At 37.7% G+C, this 22,119-nt stretch overlaps 1 protein-coding gene across 1 annotated transcript in view; it reads right to left on the bottom strand.

Moving 5' to 3' along the window:
* shoc2 (SHOC2 leucine rich repeat scaffold protein) overlaps positions 1-22,119 on the bottom strand; it is an 82,074-nt gene that overhangs the window by 5,221 nt on the left and 54,734 nt on the right. The window contains exons 4-8 of the mRNA XM_068002117.1: positions 13,995-14,125; positions 11,671-11,859; positions 10,221-10,343; positions 7,734-7,871; positions 2,831-2,948 (exon numbers count right to left, since the gene is read on the bottom strand). Coding sequence (XP_067858218.1) covers positions 2,831-2,948; positions 7,734-7,871; positions 10,221-10,343; positions 11,671-11,859; positions 13,995-14,125 — 699 coding nt within the window. The remainder of the gene's footprint in view (positions 1-2,830; positions 2,949-7,733; positions 7,872-10,220; positions 10,344-11,670; positions 11,860-13,994; positions 14,126-22,119) is intronic.

Raw genomic sequence — 22,119 nt, 5'->3', positions numbered from 1 at the left:
GAAATTCTACAAAAATCAGTATTTACAGCAACTCCTTTTGTGCTCAATTATTCTATGCACTTTTATCTATTCAACCACAGAGGTTTTCAAACCATACCCTAAGCAGGTCTATAAGAGATCTGCAAAGTCAGGTATCTATCTTTCTATATTTGTTGGCTTCCTAAGACATTTCAATTTCTGTACATAACAATGTTTTCTGCAATGGCAGCATGGCTTTCTTTTGGATAAGCATCACTGTTCTTTGTTTGGAATTTAAGACAGAATCCCTGGGAATGTGTCAATAATTAAAGGTTGCCAGGAATGTGTGAACACCTGCAGTGGGTCCTCCAAACACAAAAATTTGAAACCACTGCCCTAGGTTCCATCCCTTGAAAGGGTTATTATTGCCAGTTGGAAGAAAAGCTGAAATCACACCTAAAATCAAGCTTGATGTTCCAGAGCCATTTTAAATTTCACCTCAACAACTGCCCAATTTTCAGTGATTTATCATGACTGAGTTAAGCAATCTGGGTCGGGGGGGGGAAGAAAGCAAGCCATTGGTAGGACACCCAACAGTTAACTTTTCTTTTGAAGTCTACGAGGAAATATAGTGGGTGAAATTGACTAATGCCAATTGCACAAAACAGGCAACTTCACCTCCAAAGTCTCTGATAACCTTCCGCATTACTATATAAACAATTCAACCCGTGACAGCTATAGTTATGCTGAAAGGGTGGTTTTCATTGCAATATACATGACAATCACTAATGCAAATGCTTGCACCCACAGAATATAAAGTAAACACATTCTTTGCAAACCCAACGAAATTAACCCCATGGCTTCACTTAGCATATTTCAGCAGCAGCTTAAAAAATGTTTGTTTGGTTTCTAAACATTTATTGCATAATTTCAGCTGCACAAGTCAGAATTCAGAATTATATTTTAGACTGCTAACAGGCACAGTGTAACTTATTAAAATATTCCAGAAAAACAGATCCTAATTTTAATAAATACATTTTTTTAAAAAGTGTTATTTTTCTATGCTGCAGGAAGCGTTAATGAATTAAATTTAAGGTGAGATTTACTATAATTATTATTCTGCTCGCTCCCATACGGACTATGAAATAAACCAGCTTGTTGATTTACATTTGGCTTCATCTCATTAAACATCAATCAGTCTGCCTTTTGGATGATGAAGTGCACATGGCAGTAAGTGAGGTTATTGTATCTAGTTCATATAACAAGGTGTGGAGATGCCGGTGATGGACTGGGGTTGACAATTGTAAACAATTTTACAACACCAAGTTATAGTCCAGCAATTTTATTTTAAATTCACAAGCTTTCGGAGGCTTCCTCCTTCCTCAGGTAAATGTTCAGGAGCTCCTCGAAGCGTAGGCTTCGAGGAGCTCCTGAACATTTACCTGAGGAAGGAGGAAGCCTCCGAAAGCTTGTGAATTTAAAATAAAATTGCTGGACTATAACTTGGTGTTGTAAAATTGTACACATATAACAAGGGGCTTCATTGCCATGCCAGGTCATAGTATTGTATGATAGATATTGGGCAGTAAAGATAAACTCCTAAATGTAAGGGACACAAGATCCACTTAGAGGTGACACCAGTGATGCTGAACCAGAAAGACTATCTTGTGCAGACTCAAATTAGTAACAAGCACATGATCTGGGCTGACACTTCAGCACCGTGCTGAGTGTTGCATCATTGGAGCTGCGATTTTTCAGATAAGGCATTAAACTGAGGCTCTGCCTGCCTGCCAGGTGTATATAATTGATCCTATGGCCTCCCTCATTATCTCGGCATTCATTCATTTGCTGTTTGTGGTATCTTGCTGTGTGCCAATTGGTTGCCCCGCTTGCATACATAGAGGTGACTACAAGTCAAAAGTAATTCTTTGGTTGTAAAGTGCTTAGGAATGCCCTGAGAATGTGATAAAGGGCTCTATAAATGCAAGTTCTGTAATAGTTATCTTTTCCAAAGTCACTTAATTTTAATGCTTTACAAGATGGAGGTTGAAAACATTTTCAAAAAATACTGAGCAATTTAATTTGTTCCCTTCTTATTCTTGCTAGTTTTATTGGTAATCGTTTGCTGGTGGCCAATTCTCGACCTATTCGGGTTCAATTTGCTGTTGTTCTACAATTAATCTTTAATGCAATCAGGAACAAGTCTTTGCATGTGACATAAGGTGCGACATCCTAGGTGTGACGAATTAACATTAGATCAGGAGATTAGGGGGATGGTGGAGAGTGGGGAAGAGAGAGAGATGGTGGGGGGTGGGAGGGGAGGGGAGGGGAGGGGAGGGAGGGGAGCGAGCCAGACAGCAAGCGCACATGCACGAGTGAGAGAAAAAGATCAATAAATAGATGGAGACAAAATGATATGCAAGAAAATTGGGGCATCACTAAAATCTGAAAAAATGTGCATCTATGTGAAAGGAGTTTGGGCAGCTTCAATCTAGTTCTTAGATGGTACAGGTCAACACAAAGTTGATCCTAACTTAGCAGTATCTGCCAATCTCACTCGGCTGCCATACAGGGTTGGTTTTACAGGAAATGAAAAATTTTTACATTAGGGCAGCAGGAGGTGCTCATTTGAGGACAAGCTGCTGGGGCAGATGGAGGATATTTTATGCTGCATATAACCTAGGAGTGCTTGATGCTGACTGGGATGTCCTGAAATGGGAAATGTTCCATTCTCCAGCGTTAACATTTCTCGCCTTAAATGGGCACAAAATTTTAAATAAATTTTTTAAAAAGGCACTATGAATGGAATTTTCGCACATGCCAATTCAGAATGCAATATCCTGGGGATGTGCACTATAGGTCGTAGACTTACCAATCTCTTCAGGTAAGTGAGTAAGTAAGTTCTCTCCCAGGCCAAGGTGAGTCAGACTGATTAGGTGACCAATTCCTCTAGGAAGCGTGGTCAGCTGATTGTTGGTCAAGACCAGTTTCTGTTGGAGAAATATTTATAGTTTTAAGCACAAAACAGAAAAATAATTGTCTAGGAGTTGTTTCGGGATAAGCAATTACCGATTGAAGCAACCTCCACCAAAACAAATGGGTATTCCAGCTCTCGCCAATACTGCTATCCCTTTCTAGATTATTAATTTGTATTTACTTGGGATGCAATTATGAATTGAAAAGAACATATTTAAAGTAAGCTAAACTTGTGCTGAATCACGCCACCAAAAGATTTTAAATGACATTCAAACTTGGGAGACATCAATCCATTACACAAAATGCAGCATTAAGCAGGTTGGGACTATGTAAGAAACCATGAAATATCTTACAGGTTTCCGTGATTAGCTGGGAGATGTACTGTAACACCAGAGAAACATTAAACATATGTTACAGTGGAGACTAAAATTATGACATAAGGCTAGAGAGATTTGAATATTAATGAAGGGCTCCAAACTGAATGTCCCATTTCAGTACGAATTCAAAACTACAAATAAATGCAAGCGTCACTCAAAAGTAACTAACCACAGCATTAATCAAATCGGAACAGTTTTTCCCAAAATCGATCATAATTCACTTTGCACAAAGGAAAAACAAATCATTGTAGAATACACACTTAGTGCCACAGAACATCTTTTTGTCCCACTGCCAAAAATGTTAAAATATTCAATTACAAACCTCTCAGCAACAAGGATTGAAAATCCTACTGAAGACATAGAACTCTAAATACATTATAATTGGAAGACATGCTCGGGTATACCTGAAATTTTATCTGAAATTATATTTGCCATCGTCACCATCTCCTGATAAAGTCAGTTTTTCAGACTGCATAGGTATAACTACACTGCTGTATTTCTGTAAGATTTTAAGTTTAACCATGGTGCACTTTGACACAATTCTAATGAGAAATATCTCTCAAACCCAAATGGTGTGCAATAGGTTTTGAAAAAATATTTGATAAGATATTAGTTGCACAATAGTGCAGGGTTAGGTTTGAGGTCAGAAACTAGGGCACTGCAAGGAACACAAAACCTTCAGATTCTGTGCAGAATTTTTGGTGACAGAAGCAGAGCTCCATTATGTTTCAAACAGGAAAATGCATCATATATATTTTTTTTTAATTTAATATGATTTTAGATAGACTTCAGAGAGCAGTGGCCGAGAGAATGTGCTATTGTCTTGGTGCTACGAATAAAAATACAAAAAACCGTCATGAGGAAGCCATCATCCTAGCTGATTTCCAAACAATTACACAGAAATTACAACACGGAAACAGGCTGTTCGAACCAACCAGTCCGTGTTGGTGTTAACCTTCACATAAGCAGCAATCTAATCCCATGTGGTCACCATGTTTCTATATCCCTTCATTCCCTTTTTCTTCAACCACCTATCTAACCTATTCTTAAATGTAGACACGGTCTCTGCTTCAATCACTAACTCAGGTAGTGCACTCCACAGCCTCTCAACTCTTAAAAAAAAAAAATTCTCCTGCTCTCTGTCTTCAATCCGTTACATTTAATTTAATGGCTCAGTGGTAGCATTCTCGCCTTCGGTTCTAGTCCCAGTCCAAAGACTTGAGCACATAATCTAGACTGATACTTCAGTGCAGTACTGAGGGGGTGCCGAACTGTCAGACGCTGCCTTTTGGATGCATTGTTAAACTGAGGCCTTTCTGCCCTCTGAGGTGGATGTAAAATATCCCATGGGTCTATTCGAAGAGGAACGGAGGAGTTCTCCTGGTGTCCTTGTCTACATTTCTCTCTCAATCAACACCACTAAAATAGATTATCAGTTTTATTCATGCCATTGCTGTTTGTGGGACCTTGCTGTTCACAAATTGGCTGCTACATTTGCCTGCGTTACAACAGTGACTACACTACAAAATACTTCATTAGTTGTGAAGCGCTTTGCAATGTGCGGTGGTCATGAAAAGCGCTATATAATTCTAAGTTCTTTGTTTCTTTTATATTTATGTTCCCTCATTCAAGACCTGGACAGAGTCTGGCTCTATCGACTCTCCCATTTTTTCATAATTTTAAACACTATCAAATCACCTCAATCTCCTTTTTCTAACAAAAACAGCACCAGTTTTTCGAGTCTTTCCCCGTGTTGTATTTCCTCATACCAGGCGGCATGCTAATGCATCTGTGCTATACACACACTATTGCCTCAACATCCTTCCTATAGCGTGGAGCCCATAACTGCACACAGTGCGCCAACTGTGGTCTGACAAGTGTTTTTTTTTTAATTATAACCATTACATCTCAACTTTTCTGTTCTATATCTCCTGCCATAAAACCCAGAAGGCCATTAGCTTTTTTAATTGTCTTACCCACTTGAGATGCTGCTTTTAATGTCTTCTGAACCTAAACTCTCAAATCCCTCTGTACTTCTGCATCACCTAGCTATATTATTCCTTTTATATTTTTTTAAACCAAAATGTACCATCTGACATTTACTGACACTGAATTCCATCTACCACTTTTATGCTCATTTCAACATCTGATCAATATCTTCTTGCAGTTTCCTTTGGTCTTCAGAATAATTTGATATGCCTATTTTAATTTCACCTACAAACATGATCACTCCATATAGCCTATAATCCTAATCACTGATGTTTAGAGATATCATTTGCAGTATTCATAAGTTAATCGCATCAGAAATTGCCACGTGTCTTTGAAACATTACTACATGCAAACTCATATCAGAGACATAGAACTATTTTCCTGAAGGTTAGGTATCAAGAACAAATAAGTCAACAAACAACCAAGAGACTGCCATTCACACCTTATCTATTTGAGTGATAAAATATTTGCCAGTCATGAAGAATTTCAGAGGAAACCTGTCCTTTGAAGTCCCAGAAATGTTGTATACAAGCTGAGGGTTTTCTCGAGCACTTTAGTCCTCTCTTCACGAGATGGCAAAGAGGGGCTCACTTACAATGTTTCACCAGAAACTCAGTTAAACAATTCTGGAAAGATCTCCACAGATTTTGGACTCCTCTTGGAACAGTATAAGTATTGTGCTAGTTACTTGCTATGCATCTACTGCTTCTGCATAATTACCTTGCTTGTAAATAAATGTAACTTTTAGTTTTAGCCTGAGGCAGTGGTCTGACAATGTAATATTCACCACCTTTTGGCATGGACTGCAGAACATGGTGGGCAGTGCATTTAGTCTCCAGTACACAATACTGTGGTAAAAGGATCATTAGCCCAGTGGCACATTATTCCATTCATTTCATGCATAATAGTGCAAGTTTCAGTTCATAAGAGATGCGAGACCGCTTATGGAAATAACCTTTATACGGTAAACATAAGTTTAAAATGCTGAAAGCCCAAATGACAATTGTCCAACCCACACCCTATAACCACATGGTTATAAGCTAGACAGTGCATGTCCTTTAATGACCATCCTGTTAATAGGAATGCCCAATTGTACTACTACTTTCAAACAATGGCCAAGATATCAGTGTCGTTATAAGACAAGGTGAAGCTTCCATATAAACTTTGTGAACTTTCATTGAAATCACTGCGTGAGTATAAACAAGATTTTTTAATTCAAGGTTTCTACGCATTTGCTCAAGGAAGAATTCCCTATATTTCTTGCAGCATTTGTTTAAATAAAAACAAAAATCATTCAGCCTCACGAGTTTGTCCCTCTAGTACTCCAACTTGCCCAGCCTAGCATCTAACTGCATATTGAATTCCCGATCTTGACACATAGGTGATTGCAAACATTTCATATCCTTTGAGTAAAGAATTTTAAAATTTAAAACCTGTTTTTATTAATCTAAACTTATGATCTGTTGTCCTACTGACTGGACGCATCCTGACTATCAGATAAAGGGAATACACGACCTACCACAATTGAATATAACTATTATGTTTTACCGTAGATACTTTGTGTTTTATTAAAAGAGAGATGGCAATTTGACATTTATTGAACAGTGTTTATTACACCTAGTAAGTCATACAGCTGTTACTTGGCATTTTACCAATGGATAGTTTTTCCCTCATTACATGCTAAAAAAATTCTAGTGTAGACTTCAGTTTTACAAAATTCAAGGGAAAATGTAAATTAGCAACAGTAATCCCAAATTTTTAATGTGCACAACAGCCTTAATATTTGTGCCCATTTCCCTCTCTTGTTTAAGCAAGTCATTCATTTATATATGTATATAGTTTATCCCTGATAAGATACTCTTAATACAAAACTTGACAAGTAAAAAAATCAAGGACAAATGCTATAAATACAAATGCACTGTGGCATAATAACAATGTCTGACTGATTTAGAGGTCACATTCTACTTTTATTTTTAAATTTACAGTGAGGTTTAATATCCTTATAATTTGGGTTAACCAAATGTGCTCTTGATTTATCTTACAGCAAATTAACATGTGAGTGTGTACCTTACTGAATTGTAACAAGCAACTCGAGTGGAAACGCCGATACTGTGAACTCCAAATGGGTTGGGGGAAATGGGCATAGGCAGTTCCAAAGACCTCAAAATCTATCAACTGTAGCAAAAGCCGCAATGGAAAATCCAGGGGAAAGTAAACCATTCCAATAGTTCGCTGTTCCAATTAGGCAGTTATGTAGTTATTTTTTTTAAAAAGCTCCAATTTCTGTGACTGCTCAAGAACTATAGGCATGAAGCAAACATTGAAGATCTAGTTTACATTACATAATAATAGGGTAGAGTACAAACTGGACAAAAACATTAATGAAGGTAGGCTAGTTTACTTGGACTTAGAGGTCCAATTTGAAGCACTTACCTGCAGATCCTTAAGGTAAGCGATTTCATTTGGAAGAGATTCAAGCTTATTTTCTTCCAAGTCCAACTCTCGCAGTTTTCTTAGGTGCCCAATGCCATGTGGCAATTTCCGAAGAAGGTTATTTGATAAGATAAGAACCTAGACATGAACCATCATAAGAGTTGTAAATTCATATTTTACGGCTATCCCACTTGTTTATTAAAAGAGCACTCAGGTACATTATAGTGAAAACTACAGATCTAATGATAAATACGAAGTTTGCCAGATTCACATCAGCACACTAGATAAAATTTCTAGGGAAAAGGAGAGACTGAATAGGACAGGGTAAAGTTCATCTCGAGGACAATGAAGAGATACCATTAGGAGCAGAAGCCATATTGGAATCCAAGCAGTGGCGGAGCCGACAGTGGTAGAAAGGGAAAGAGATTCATTGGCAAGATTAAGAACCATTTAGAGTCAGAAAGAATAACTATCTTCAGGAGAACTACCAATTGAACCATCAGGATCGAACAGAGGTGGGAAAGAAAGGTTCATAGAAGTTTCAATACAGTTTTGGCAAGGGAGCAGGACTGACTTATGATGGAACAGGAATGTAACAGTTGACGCTTCTGAATAAATTTATGTTTAGCTTTAATGTTCCGTTTTATTCAGTGCTGTTGCAGAAAGAAACACAATCAAAAACATCAACAGATATAAAAGCCCCTGCATGTTGGCACTAAGCATAGGCACCTTCTACGGTCAGTGTCACATTTCGGGATTTTTGATTTTTTCCTTCACAAAGGATTTGGGGATTGAGTTATATTGAAGGGTTGAACACTGAATTCACACAAGTTTGTAAAGAGGGAAGCACATTTTTCAGATGTGTACTGAAACCAGATGGGCCGTTTGTGAAATGTCACAACTCACAGATTGCTACAGTATGGGTCAATTTCTCACCCCAGACCTATTTGCTAATATGGTCCCTTTTTATCTTGAGAATAGCAGAGATGGCTCTTTTAAAACTCCAAAACAGCAAGGGGATGGGTAAGATACAGAAAATTAAAGTGAACCCTGTGTTTTAATCTTTTTTTATTTAAAAAAAAGGTGGAATCATCTTTGCTTAGTTCAATAAATGGCATGTTTAGATGTGTTAATGGCTCCCCCCCGTTAAGGACTTTGTGTTCTTTTATACCTGGAATAGTCTGGGCAGGCAAGTGGCCCCATGATGACAATATGATTATTTCAGACTTTTAAAAAAGCAATCTCTCAATACACAACTATGCTCTTAAGTATATGGATAGTTTTTGTGTTGGCCCTCCTTACATAAAAACCATACATATCCATTAACTAATAAGACTTGACTATAAGGAGTTTTCAGAGCTTCCAACTGTATCAGCCCCAAGGCTGGTTTGAGAGCTGGAGTATTACAACAAATACTTTTTCTGGTCACTAGGAGAGCCTTTTGGTTTAATGGGTTAAGCAGTCAAGATTATCTTGCAAACAGTGTTTATGGTTGGTAAGCATCAACCTGGTCAAAGATGTTTCTGGTAAGCTCTATATATTTGACTTAGATGCTCAATCTGTTCAGGTTTCTCACCACTGTCTGGAGTACTTTAACGCCTGATCGAAGAATAGACTTTTCCTGCCCGCTCCCCAAGGTATTCCCTGAATCTCCCCAAGTCATACGTTAGTCCTTGCTGAGAGGTAGATGAATTGATCCCATGCTGCTCTGAAATCAGCCAGTAATTGTGGCTCCTGGAAATAATTCAACCTCACAGGTTGAAAATGGACTAAATATGGTTTCTCCCTCTCCACTCCGAAAACACATGAATAGCACAAACATGATAATGACAAGACCGACAGACAATAAAACAATGGAAGGGGACAGATGGAGAATGCAGGATGACTATTCCTTTATAAGACATAGGGTCCCAATCTTATTCCATGGCATTTGAAGGACAAGTTATGGCAGTTTTACTTTTGCATTCCATGACTCAAAAGAAATCCTACAGTCTGAAAGCATTAATCTTGAGCAGTTAAAATGCTAATACCCGAGGTTTTCCTGCAATGTGCCCTAAAAAACTAATTTCTACTGCTTCTGCTCCCATTGGCGGAAAGGTCGAGAACCAGAGGACACAGATTTAAGGTGACTGGCAAAAAACTAAAGGCGACGTGAGGAAAAACATTTTTACGCAGCGAGTAGTTATGATCTGGAATGTGCTGCCTGAAAGGGTGGTGGAAGCAGATTCAATTGTGGCTTTCAAAAGGAATTGTATAAATACTTGAAGGGAAAAAATGTGCAGGGCAACAGGGAAAAGAGCGGGGGAATGGGACTAACTAGATTGCTCTTACAAAGGGCTGGCACAGGCTCGATGGGCCGAATGGACTCCTTCTGTGCTGTAACCATTCTAAGATTCTGTGGATGTGCAGTAGAAACCTATTGACTTGTTCACTTTTGCAAGTGAAACCTTTGAGCAAATCGCAGGATATTGTGGTCAGCTTTCTCACCTCCAGGGAAACCAGTCCAGACACATCCTCTGGTATCTTTGTGAGTTGGTTGGTAGCAAGGTTCAGTTCTACCATGCTTGTCCAGGTTCCAAAGTCCAACGGAAGTGAAGTTAGCTGATTGTCCTGCGGAGACCAGAAAACAGGTTTGGGTCATTTAACGAGAAAGAAAAAGTGGCTGTGTTCTTAAGTAAATTATTATTGGTATAACTGTTTTTTGATCAAGTCTATCTTTAACGTGAAAGAAATCTGAAAGCCTTCAAACTTTTTCAGAAATTATATTTGTTAAAAACGTAGCACTTTTTCATAAACTAAGTTTACTTTGATGCTTAAATTCTCTTTTAGGTCGTTACAATTACTAAAAGGCAAACTTTCAGTGGAAAGACGATTTCTGAGATTTTTAATAAATGCCATTGTGTTGTCCCTTCTGGCCCATAAAATATGATGGTGTTTCAGACAATTTAAAACTTAGGGGTAGAAGGATTTCTACAAATTCTAAAGTGCAAAAACTGCTACACTTGAGTAACTCAATTCCTGATGTGACGATTTGTAGCACTGAAAAAAAACAAGCCATCTGTCAATTACTTTAATGGGAAATGGAAGATAGAACAATTGTGAAATGCATAAATGCAACAATGGAAGAGCAAACCAACCTGTTTTACCACCTAAAGTAGATCATTGCACAATTTACATTGAAGAAAAATCACTTCACTCCTGCCTAAATGACAATGCTTGATCAATATACAGTTTGAATATTAATTCTGTGAGCAGCAACTAGCAGCAGAAACTACTTTAACAATGTCAAATCTTTGATAAATTACATATTTAAATTTGTATATAACGCATAGTACAATTGTCAAATTTAGTGTATGAGACTGACAAGTAAAAGTGATAAAACAATGGGAAAAGTGGAGTCTTAGAAACTAGTTACAGAGAAATGCAAACCGAGCCAGAGCACAAAATGCACAGAAGCACCACAAGGGAAAATCAAGTCCTATAACAATGCAATGCAGAACTATAAATGGTCAAGCAAAGAATTGGAACAGGGCTGGGCGTCAGCCAATTGGCAATAAGCATGCAATACGATGTACACCTCCAGTTGGTTTCTGAAATCTGAAAAAGGTTAAACTGAACAGTAAATTTTAAAACTCTATTGGTAATAAATAATAAACTATTTCCATGAACTTGAAACTTTAAAATACAGGATCAGTTGAGAACAGCAACAATATTGCACAAAGGGCCATCTCGACAGCAACATAAGCTTATGACTGCTACTGAGACTAGATTGCCTGAATCAAAAACTTGGCAATATTTCAGAAAATAACTTTTCTCATCCAGTTTAAGTCTTAGTTAATTGTAGTAATAAATGTTCTGAACTTTTTTTTTGCTGTCAGAATCAGGCATTAGAATCAGATTGAGCCCCTCCTTGTAGCCTGTAAACTTCACTACCTACCTTCATGTTCAGCTTACTCAACACTTTAGCTCTGGAGAAGATTCCAAAAGGTATTTTATTGATGCGGTTATGTTCCATGTTGAGAGAGTAGATAGTTGAAAACTGTGAGGGTCCACCAACTGGATATGACTGGAAGCAATTCCTCGCTAATGTTAAACTGGTCAAGTTTGCCAGACTTGAAAGAAGACCCTGTAAAGTGGGGGGGGGGGGTGGTGGTGGGGAGGGAAGGGAAAGAGGGGAGGGGAGAAGAGAAAAATTAATACTGACAAGTCCATTTTTTTTCTTTTTGGAAAATATGCATTTTTTAAAAAAAGGAATACATAATAGCCATAGCGAGTATTTATGGGAAAAATTCACCATCCCATATCCACTAGAAAAAAAATGAATCAAACCTTTTCAAAAACTCCTTGCAATGGCAGGCCTTTTAACCTAGCCACTATCTTCACATTATTTAAGGCTAAGGGACTGAAATAGGAGATTTCTTTCAAGTTTCCTGAATTGACACTAATCAACTAACTAGCACAAGAGAACAGCCACTGTGAGGTAAAGTTACAAACGTTTTCCATTATTTTATGAAAACTTAGACACAGATGTATGTCCAAATAGGGTGGCAAAACTATTGTTCCTTCCCTGAAGTATTGCTTGGCAAATATTGTGCAATATTTATGAAATTTACAAAATCAGAACTTGGTTTGTTTTACTGTAAAAGTATCACAGACCTCAGGTTACAGTAACCATCTGCAAAGCCAGCTCCCAGCAAAAAAAAAAAATCACTAATGTAAATGGATCCTTTAGTTTTTCTACAGTGTATGATTTAAGTCAAAAGCTCATACTCAGCTTTACCAGCCAACTGCACTTAATTTTACACAAAATACAGTGAAACCTTTATTTAGCAGTGACAACTGGGACTGAAGCAAGTGGCTAATTAAAGACAGAAGACAGTTTGTTTTAACTTTGTGCTTTTAGGTTTAGACAGAGGGCTGTTGTATCCTGGCAATATAGACAGTGAAACATTCAGCCACAAACTCAAATTTAATGCAGTTTCAAACAGGAACAACCACTGAGTAGTTGCTTAATTAAAGCAAAGAGCCTATTTACTTATTACTAACATTTTTTTTTAAAGCAGTGATTGTGTTCATTAAGTTGCAGGGCTCAAGAAACAATGGAGTTTAAAAAAAGCAACTTAATGGGTAATGTCAGTTTAGACAAGGTAACCAGCTGAAGAGTTACACTGCAAGACTCTACATTTCCATTCTAGTCACTCCCAATACATTAGCAAAATATCCTTATCGTTAGTTTAAAAACGTTTGAAGGATTAAATCATAACACAAAATACTGTCACACTGCATTGATTTGACTTACTAAGTCAGTGTAAATCAGTGGCCTTGAGAATACATGGCATTGTTATAAAACAGCACATCCTCTGATTCACTGCAATGCCACAGGAAATCTGCTACTAATTGCAAAAAAGGATTGATTTTGTTTTAGCCAGTGGTTTACTACTGCAAAAGTCTAATTTCTTGTATAATTATCTCTGCATTTTTTTCTAAATACATTTTTTTAAAATTGAGACTCAAAAATTTGCTCAATCACAACTGATCTCACCAGAGCCACCATTTTTGTTCTATTTTTAAAGTCCCATGAGGCTGGCAGCATGGAGGCATGCCATTTCACTACCTAATTTAAATAACCCAAGAACATTCTCTGCTGCACACAGTATTTTTCGTGAGTATTTTGTTGTTTCTACTCCCTTCCAATTTTCTTCAACTGTACTAATTTATTAAAAATCTTTTAGTTTTCTGGAAGGGTATACACCCAAAATGTTAACTTTGTCTTCTCTGTACAGATGTTGATAGACCTGGCTTGTATTTCTAGTTCTTTGTTATTTCATATTGCAACAAGCTCAGGCCAAAAGAAAGCACTGCATCAGCAATAAAGTACTGAAATCTAGTATATTTCCACACCTCCAGCTTTCACCTCCACTAGTGTTTACTTAAGGTGGGGGGGAAATCAAACAATTATCGATCCAGCAAGGTTTCTGCTTTCTGATTGTGGGCTATCGTTCTTTTCAGTCCTTTTACATGAAGCGTTAGCTGGAAAATCTATCCCCAAGTTTAACATTCAAATATTCTTAAAACTGAGATTTTACTAAAGAGGAGCAAGAATGCTCCCAATTCTTTCATGGTATCAAGATGTGGTGGAAAGACAGTCAAGTAACTCCAATAAAGAAATGCAGCACATTTTTGAATAACCTAAAAAAAAATTGCTGTTGATTTTCAGAAGGTTTTTGCAGAAATTTTACAACCATTTTATATTTTTCTTACCTCGGGTAATGTCGAGATATTATTGTTCTCTAGGTTAAGCTCATCCAACTCACTGCACTTTGCCAATGATTTGGGTACAGCTGACAGTCTGTTGTACCTCAGCCCCAAGCGACTCAGACTGGACAGATTACCTGCAAGAAGAATGTTCATAGGTCATATTGCTAATGATATTACAATTTTTGTGCACAAACGTATAGATGGCAAGCAGCATATCTTCCACCAAGTAATATATGGCCTTTTAATTTTTTTTAAAAGTTGGTTTACGTACGGAGTTCAAATTACACTGTGCCACAATACCAACTTACTGAATTTTGCTGTGTAATCACGTCGGTTCAAAAGTGTCCACCACTAGAACTGGTTATAACTTATTTACAACTTTAAAATACACCAAATATAGATCACAACACAACATTTGTTTTGCACTTGAAAGTAACACTCAAGATAACCCCTTACAACAGGCTCAAGTATTCATCCAAAAGACCATGTCCTTTAATTTAAAAACATTCTGGCTTTAAAGACTAATCCTTCAATCCTATTGATCTATTGTGTGTAATGAGCAACTATTTTTCATGATTGACTCAAGGGATACTTGGCTCCATAAGTTCATCCAAAAACAAGCAAATGTAAACCATATTCACCAGCTACTGTATGAAACAAGCTATTATTTTTCATCTATATAGAGCTGCAATTTTCCATCCAATGTATTTTGTGCCCCTTTTCTTCAACAACCCAAATTATTTTCTGACCGAAAGATTAGGTAAATGCTCTGTGTAAAGGCCCCTACTGCCCACCCTTCAATATCTCCCCCACCCTGTTGAAACTGGCCTCCACTCCCTATGACAGCACATCCAAAATCAAGAGACAAAACGTGGGCAACTGAAATCCCACCTTGTGTAGTCGTGCACTGGACCACCCCACATGATTCTATTTCCATAAATGCAACGTTTTTAAACCGCTGAAACCCATCTATGATCAACCTAAAGAGCTTGCAACATAGAGAAATAACTTGTGCAATGTGAAAATGTTAAGATTCTACAAGATTAAAACTAACCAACATAAAAAAAGTAGCATTTCGATAACCACAGCCAAATTGCAAATTAACTTTAGCACAAGTTAACAATTGCTTTGCTAATATTCATGTTAAATACTGCATACTATATGAACAGGGATTTTGCAACAATTATAGCAAAATTTGATTCCTACTTAAACCTATGTTCCTCTTCAATAATGGCTCAGACCAACAGAACACAAAATATATAACTCTCACACATTAGGGCATCCCAGCTTAATATGATTAAATGAAATTAAGCTGAATCAGAATTACTTTTTAATTGTCTACTGCTCAGTCTAGTCAGTACCAAATACATATATTCAATATAGCGAGTTTGGGTCATAATCAATATACTACTCGTGATAAGAATAAATGAAACTTCTCTTAGGAGAAAGGAGAAAAGTACTGAAAATGATTTTTTTTTAAATTTGACAAGTGTGCGTTAAATTCTCTTTCAAATTTCTTCCTTCCTCATTCAAGTTCCGCACACAAATTTTCCAGCAGGGATTACCAGATAATGACCAGGACCAGAAGATTGTCCCTAACTAATGACTAGGTTAATTCTAGTGTCAGCCACTATGATCACTGCCAATTGAAATCTTGTGCACAGACCAGAGATTGAGCCTTGGACCTTCCTGGTAATAATTAATAGTGATTTTACCAAGACAAAAGTAGAGTAGTATATAGCTTTAAGAAGTTTTTATTTCTCCTTTCCAGAGATTTTAAGTGGCTTTCAAAACAGAATATATTGAGCTTTCTTTAAACCATTTACTGCAGCTATACGAATTGAAAGAATGCTAATCATTTAAGGCAGTTATAATGTAATTTCTAGATTTCTACAAGACTTTGGGAAAAAAAATGTATTAGTATCATGCAGCCAAGAGCACAGTCACACAGGAAATGCTTTGTCTGTGGATTTAACATCGACCAAAAATTGATTTTAGATATCGGTCGAAGAGTACACTTGACCATTTCCTGTTTACGTGATGTTTAAAGTGGTTTAAAGAAATCTTTTTCAAACAGTGAAGTGCCTTGAATGCAAGGCCAACTTCCAAACTAGTTAGAATGTCGATTGTAAACAATTTTACAACACCAAGTTATAGTCCAACAAATTTATTTTTAATTCCACAAGCTTTCGGAGGCTTCCTCCTTCGTCAGGTGAACATACCGTTCACCTGACGAAGGAGGAAGCCTCCGAAAGCTTGTGGAATTAAAAATAAATTTGTTGGACTATAACTTGGTGTTGTAAAATTGTTTACAATTGTCAACCCCAGTCCATCACCGGCATCTCCACATCACAGTTAGAATGTCAACAGACGAGACGGTCTAAAGGGATAAAGCTTCGTGGAAAACGGGGAACACTGTAGAAGTTTTAACACAAAATATTTTGTAAAGATAAAACGATCATCTATAAGCTAGCTTAAGTTGTACCTCAGTTGGTAGCACTCTCGCCTCGGAGTCAGAAGGTTGTGGGTTCAAGCACCATTCCAGACTTGAGGACAAAATCTAGACTGACACTCCAGTGCAGCACTGCAATGTCGGAGGTGTTGTCTTTCGGATGAGACGTTAAACCGAGGTCCCATCTGACACCTCAGGTGGATGTAAAAAATCCCACGGCACTATTTCAAAGAGCAGGGAAGTCCTCCCTGGTGTCCTGCCCAACATTTATCCCTCAACCAACACCATTAAAACAGATACATTGCTGTTTGTGGGACCTTGCTGTGCGCAAATTGGCTGCCGCGTTTCCTACATTACAAATGACCACACTTCAAAAAGTACTTAATTCGCTGTAAAGTGCTTTGGGACATCCTGAGGTCATAAAAGGTGCTATTTAAATGCAGTCTTTCTTTCCTGTCTCTTCTCCTTTTGGTGTTCTTGTGTGGGGGAGGAATTTATTTTAGCTAGTCCAACAAAAACTGGATAATACCAAGCAATCGTCTTCTGGAAACCAAACAATAACGATACTTGAAATGCTAAATATTAAAGTTAACCTTTCTAGAAGGAAAGGTTCTAATTGGTGGATATGATTACATATAAAGGTAGCATTCAAAATGAAGTCTATCAAACTAATCACGAGCATTTTCAGATTTCCCAGGTACACTTGTTAAATTAAAAAACTTGATTTTTAAAAATAAAAATAAAACTATAGATAGAAGGTACCCCAGAGTTAAAATGGAAGCTGGTTTTCTTGACTAAATTTGAAAATGGAGACCGGAGCCCAGTTGTCTCATTTGTAAATTAGTCAGGAACAAGAGGTTTTGTCTTAGGCACTGACCAAGTTGTACTTGGTTGAGGCATCAATCCTTCCCGGATAAAAAGACATCTGCTCATCAACCATTCTGCGCGATGGTATGCTCTATTGCGTCCTTTTTTTTTGGTTCTACAGCTGTGTCAGGGAGCCTTTGGTCTGAAATACATACTGGAGACTTTTTCAGTAACAGTTTTGAATCAACCTTTGGACTCCATAGGTCAACATAGGAATTGCATCACTTACATTGAGTATCGCGTCATTGAAGGTCAGTGATCAGAGTTATTATACAAGAAACCAAAAGTACGCCTTACTCCTTTTGTGCATGTAAATAAATATTTAGATTTTGCCTATATTCATTGGTCCGATGGTATGGCAAGTGCTGCCTGATCAGCGAGAAAGTGAGAACCCTTTGGGCAATCACGTGATCACCAGCAGCCTGTATCACGACAAAAATGGTAAATGGCATGCTATCTGAGACACTGCAGGCACGATGGTGCAGGATTCAGGTCAGACAAAACTGGTCTGCAAATAATACCATCTTGCTGCGATCCTGTTAAGTGTTCGGAGAAAGCCCATACCGCAATTGGGTGCAGGGAGGAAGAAAGTAATTCACCAGGCTGGACAGCGCAATTCAGATAAAAGATTTTAAACAAATTCAAGTTACTTATAGTCATTCAAATCACAAAAGCCAATGTATCAAGAGGATAAATGGTAGACTGTTGGAAATAAATATCATGTTTGATTCTTCAAATTGCATGTTCTTTCACATACCATAAGTATCCTCTTAAGATATTGCATAGAAGTTCTTATTCAGGCAACATCTTTAAAAATGCAGGAAAACTCAAACTGAGGAACACATTCATTTGGCCCAGGAGCTTTAGTAGCCTAGACAGCATGGATTGCTTTTACTACCATAGGTGCAAAATAATTTTTTCAAGCCTGATATCTTGTACACCATAACATACCAAGTTGAAATTTCTTGCTTTCTGACTCGCACATTAGCTGGATAGCAGACAACACAAAGCATCTAATTTATTTAATAAGTTGTTTGCAAAGGCCCCGTTAAGCAACCAAAAAGACAATGCCCGTGAATTCTGACTACATTCAGTCATTTTGCTACTTCTAATACCCAGTCATTGTTGATCTTTACTCAATGTCCTGCAAAATACATCAAACACCTTCTCCGTCAGTACTGCAAGCTGCATACCGGCAAGGAATGGTGTCGATGGGTAATGGAAATCTGGAACTCTTCCCCCAAAAAGCTGTTGAGGCTAGGTCAACTGAAAATTTCAAAACTGAGATTGATAATACTCTTGCCCAACAAGAACTTAAGGACTACAGAACCAAGGCGGGTAAACGGAGTTAATATAAAGATCAGCCACGATCTAACTGAATGGTGGAACAGGCTCAAGGTGACCTACTCCTGTTCCTATGTTCCTAAAGGACTAATAGTGACAGAAACATTGATGGGCAACATTGGTGTAAATGGTGCTTGAAGTATGTTCCAGTGGCCCTTACGGGCACAAAATTTGAATTGGGCTTTTACACAGGATTGTGGCACAGTCTCTACATTGAAGATCTGGGGAAAGCTCCAGAATAGTTAGTTGGCAAGCTGCTTTTATTTTTCCAGGATATTGAACTTCTGTAGAGCAAGTGGTCATTGAAGGATAGTTCATCTTCCTGTGTTTTAATATCTTACATATGCATGTTAGCACCTACATCTGGCTTGGAGTCTAAAATCGGTGGCATAAGCTTCCTGAAACTGCAGCTTTGGAGTTGTGCAAAAAATTCTTGAGGGAAGAAGTCTGTAAAGCCACTGGCTGCAGTTTGGACAAAGCTGCTGCAAAGGTTGTCAGTTCTAGTCCTGCAAACAGCACAGATGGCTGGTTTATTTCAAAAAGACAAAAAAAAATGCAAATTCTCAGCAGTGACGTTTCCAGGGTATTTCAGTCATAAGAGCTCCCAACTCCTCTGATGGGAAGCCAAGGAGGGTGATATCCAATATGCCTTAGTTACATACAGAGGAAAAATTCATGTCCTTCCCTTAGATTTAGATGCCTTTCTTTTTATTTTTCTTCCCCAAATGTTCGTATTCATCAAGTTCAGGAATGATACAAGGAACTAGGGCATTTCCCTGTTTCAGGCAGTCAGCATCAATTTGAAGGACTCCAAGGTCAGGCATATAGTATAGACAACCACAGAGTAAAGTGACCTCCATTCTGCCAATCTCAGACTATCCCTGATCGCATACATGTGACATTTCAATTATCAGCCAATGCAGCCTCTGAAACCGCCAATTTAATACCAAATTAGGAGCAGCTTTGTGCCGTGGCCCTCATACCCACTAGGAGATGAGTAAATCACATTTCATCTTCATGTTGAGCCCTTGGAGCTGAAGAAAATAAGAAAGTATTCCATCAAACTGACCTGCATTCAAGCAGAGGTTCTGAAGGTGAAATGCAGTGTGCTAACTCAGTTATTCAATACCCTTTTTAGATTTGTTCTCCTGTGTATGATCAGGTATCATTTTAGGCTATTCTGACTAACTGGTAAGCTATGAAACAAAAAAAGATTTCCAAACAAACATTTCCCTTTCAGAAATAAAAATTTTACACATATACAATGCCATTCTCAGATCTCAACTACACCAATTTTAAATTACTTCAATTAACCCTAACTATATAAATAGTTTGTGTTTTAAATGGAGGAATTGCAAGATCCAGCACAAACACACTTGACTCAGCACCCTGGTTTTCTGCAACACAATCTGTAGGGGGAAGAAACATGTACACTTCCACACGTGGGTTCTCATTAACAGCAACCAGTTATACTCAAAAACACTGACTAAAGACAGTGACATTCAAGTCCTGTTAAATGAAACCAAGGCGTAAGACTATAAACTAATATTAATCCTCTTTTGAAAGTTGTATGGCTTTCACTTCAACAACCTATTCATCTCAGCATAAAAATAAACTATCAGACAAAGTAAGTGTTTTAAATCTGAGTATAGAAAAGGTTTCAAAATCAATGTAAAAAGAATAATTTAGAAGTTTGAAATATTTAATACCATAGTGCAGAATTCTAGTAAGATACAGAAATCCAAATAGCTGTTGTTTTTTGTTCAAATCTGCCCACAATACACTAATGGGTAAAATATGCTTCACTTAAAATAGTAACTAATACAATCTGTGGATAAAGATAGCAACTGGAAATTTTAATATTAGATCAAGTGATTAGTGAATGAAGCTTTATATAGAAAGCATTCAGTATCTTAGAGCTTCTGCAATAACACAGAGCAGACAATAAAATGCTTTATCAATTTCAATGCCAATAATTAGACAATGGACTGCAGTATAGTCCAAGTTATCTTCCTACACATTATTGCAGATGAGAAAAGCCACAAAATAATGAAGGCACTCTAACAATGGCAAGCAAATCCAATCATATTGTGATGCAAAATGATAAGAATGTTAGTAATGCAGAGAGAATCCTTACATAAGTTTGGATTGTCGCGTGAAAACATACAGCCTGCCCCCACTCAGTCTCACTTAAGGACATTCTTGAAAGTCTTTTACAAAGCCCCTCCTCCCTACCAGATCTGCCTGACATTATGTTGCAAAGCTGCAGGTTTAGAAATGCAAGACAATGTAGGCAAATGCAATTGACATCTGAAATGTCCAAAAATTCACCATACATTGTTGCTTCTTTTAGGCACTCAAGATATATTCTTACGTAAATGATTAGCTATGTCTAAGACACACTCACCCATTTTAATTTTCCAATTTCTATTTGTCCTAAAGGATTATTACTTGTGGCATTTGTGTGTTATGTCGAGCCTCACATCATATACTTTATATTTATAAATACATACACTATCTATTTTTCAGTGCAATTAAAATACACACACTTTGCATTGAACTACATTTCTTTTGGGATGTCTGGAGTTTCTAAAAGTCACTATATAAATTCAAGTTTATTTGTTTGTCCGAGAATGACTGAGCAAAAACTGTCAGTGCTTTACTCAGAGAAGGTAGGGGAACGTATTTGGTCTGAACAGGAGTTCAACAACAGGACAGAGTGAGATAGAATCTGCAAGACCAAGCAGGTAAGTATGTACATGTTGTATAACGTGTTTTGAAAGGATTTAAATAGATTGCATAAACGAAAGGCAATCAAGTAACGAAAGGCCAGTATATCAAGAAATCAGCAGAGTCTGGGAGTTTGCTTGAACTGGAGTTCGGCACTGAAGTGTAGTTGGCTTGGAAACAAATAACAATGTAGTTTCAAGTCCTTGCAGTCTATTTAGCATGGCATGACAGTGGGAAACTGTGTTGTGCGGAACTTGCATAATGAGTGTTTCTGAAAACTAAGAGCACCATAGGTGCAACATGCGTCTCAAGCTCAAATTTATGTTCAAAGTGGTTTAGCACATCATCCATTCAGCTCTGAAACAGGGCTCATTCAAATCTAGCTCAGAGTACTGGGATGAAAGATTTCTTGCTGCTGGCTATGGTGTTTTTAGACAAAATGAGCTTGGATAATCTCAACCGAGTTTTTCCATCGGTGTAGGTCTAACACAAAACTACCCATAATTCACTGCTATTTGTGCTTAGAATGTGGAACTTGCTATCTAGCTTCATCTGCTCCATGTGATAAGTACATGAGGGAGAAAGGAATAGAAGGATATGTCGATATGGCGAGATGAAGTAATGTGGAAAGAGACTCGTGTGGAGGATAAACACCGGCATGGACCAGTTGGGCCGAATGGCCTGTTTCTGTGCTGTAAGTTCTATGTAATTTGGCTGTCTCAGAAATCACAATGT

The sequence above is a fragment of the Heptranchias perlo genome, chromosome 21 (assembly GCF_035084215.1).
Source record: "Heptranchias perlo isolate sHepPer1 chromosome 21, sHepPer1.hap1, whole genome shotgun sequence".
NCBI classification, from domain to species: domain Eukaryota; kingdom Metazoa; phylum Chordata; class Chondrichthyes; order Hexanchiformes; family Hexanchidae; genus Heptranchias; species Heptranchias perlo.
This window is presented reverse-complemented; position numbering and strand designations above follow the sequence as displayed.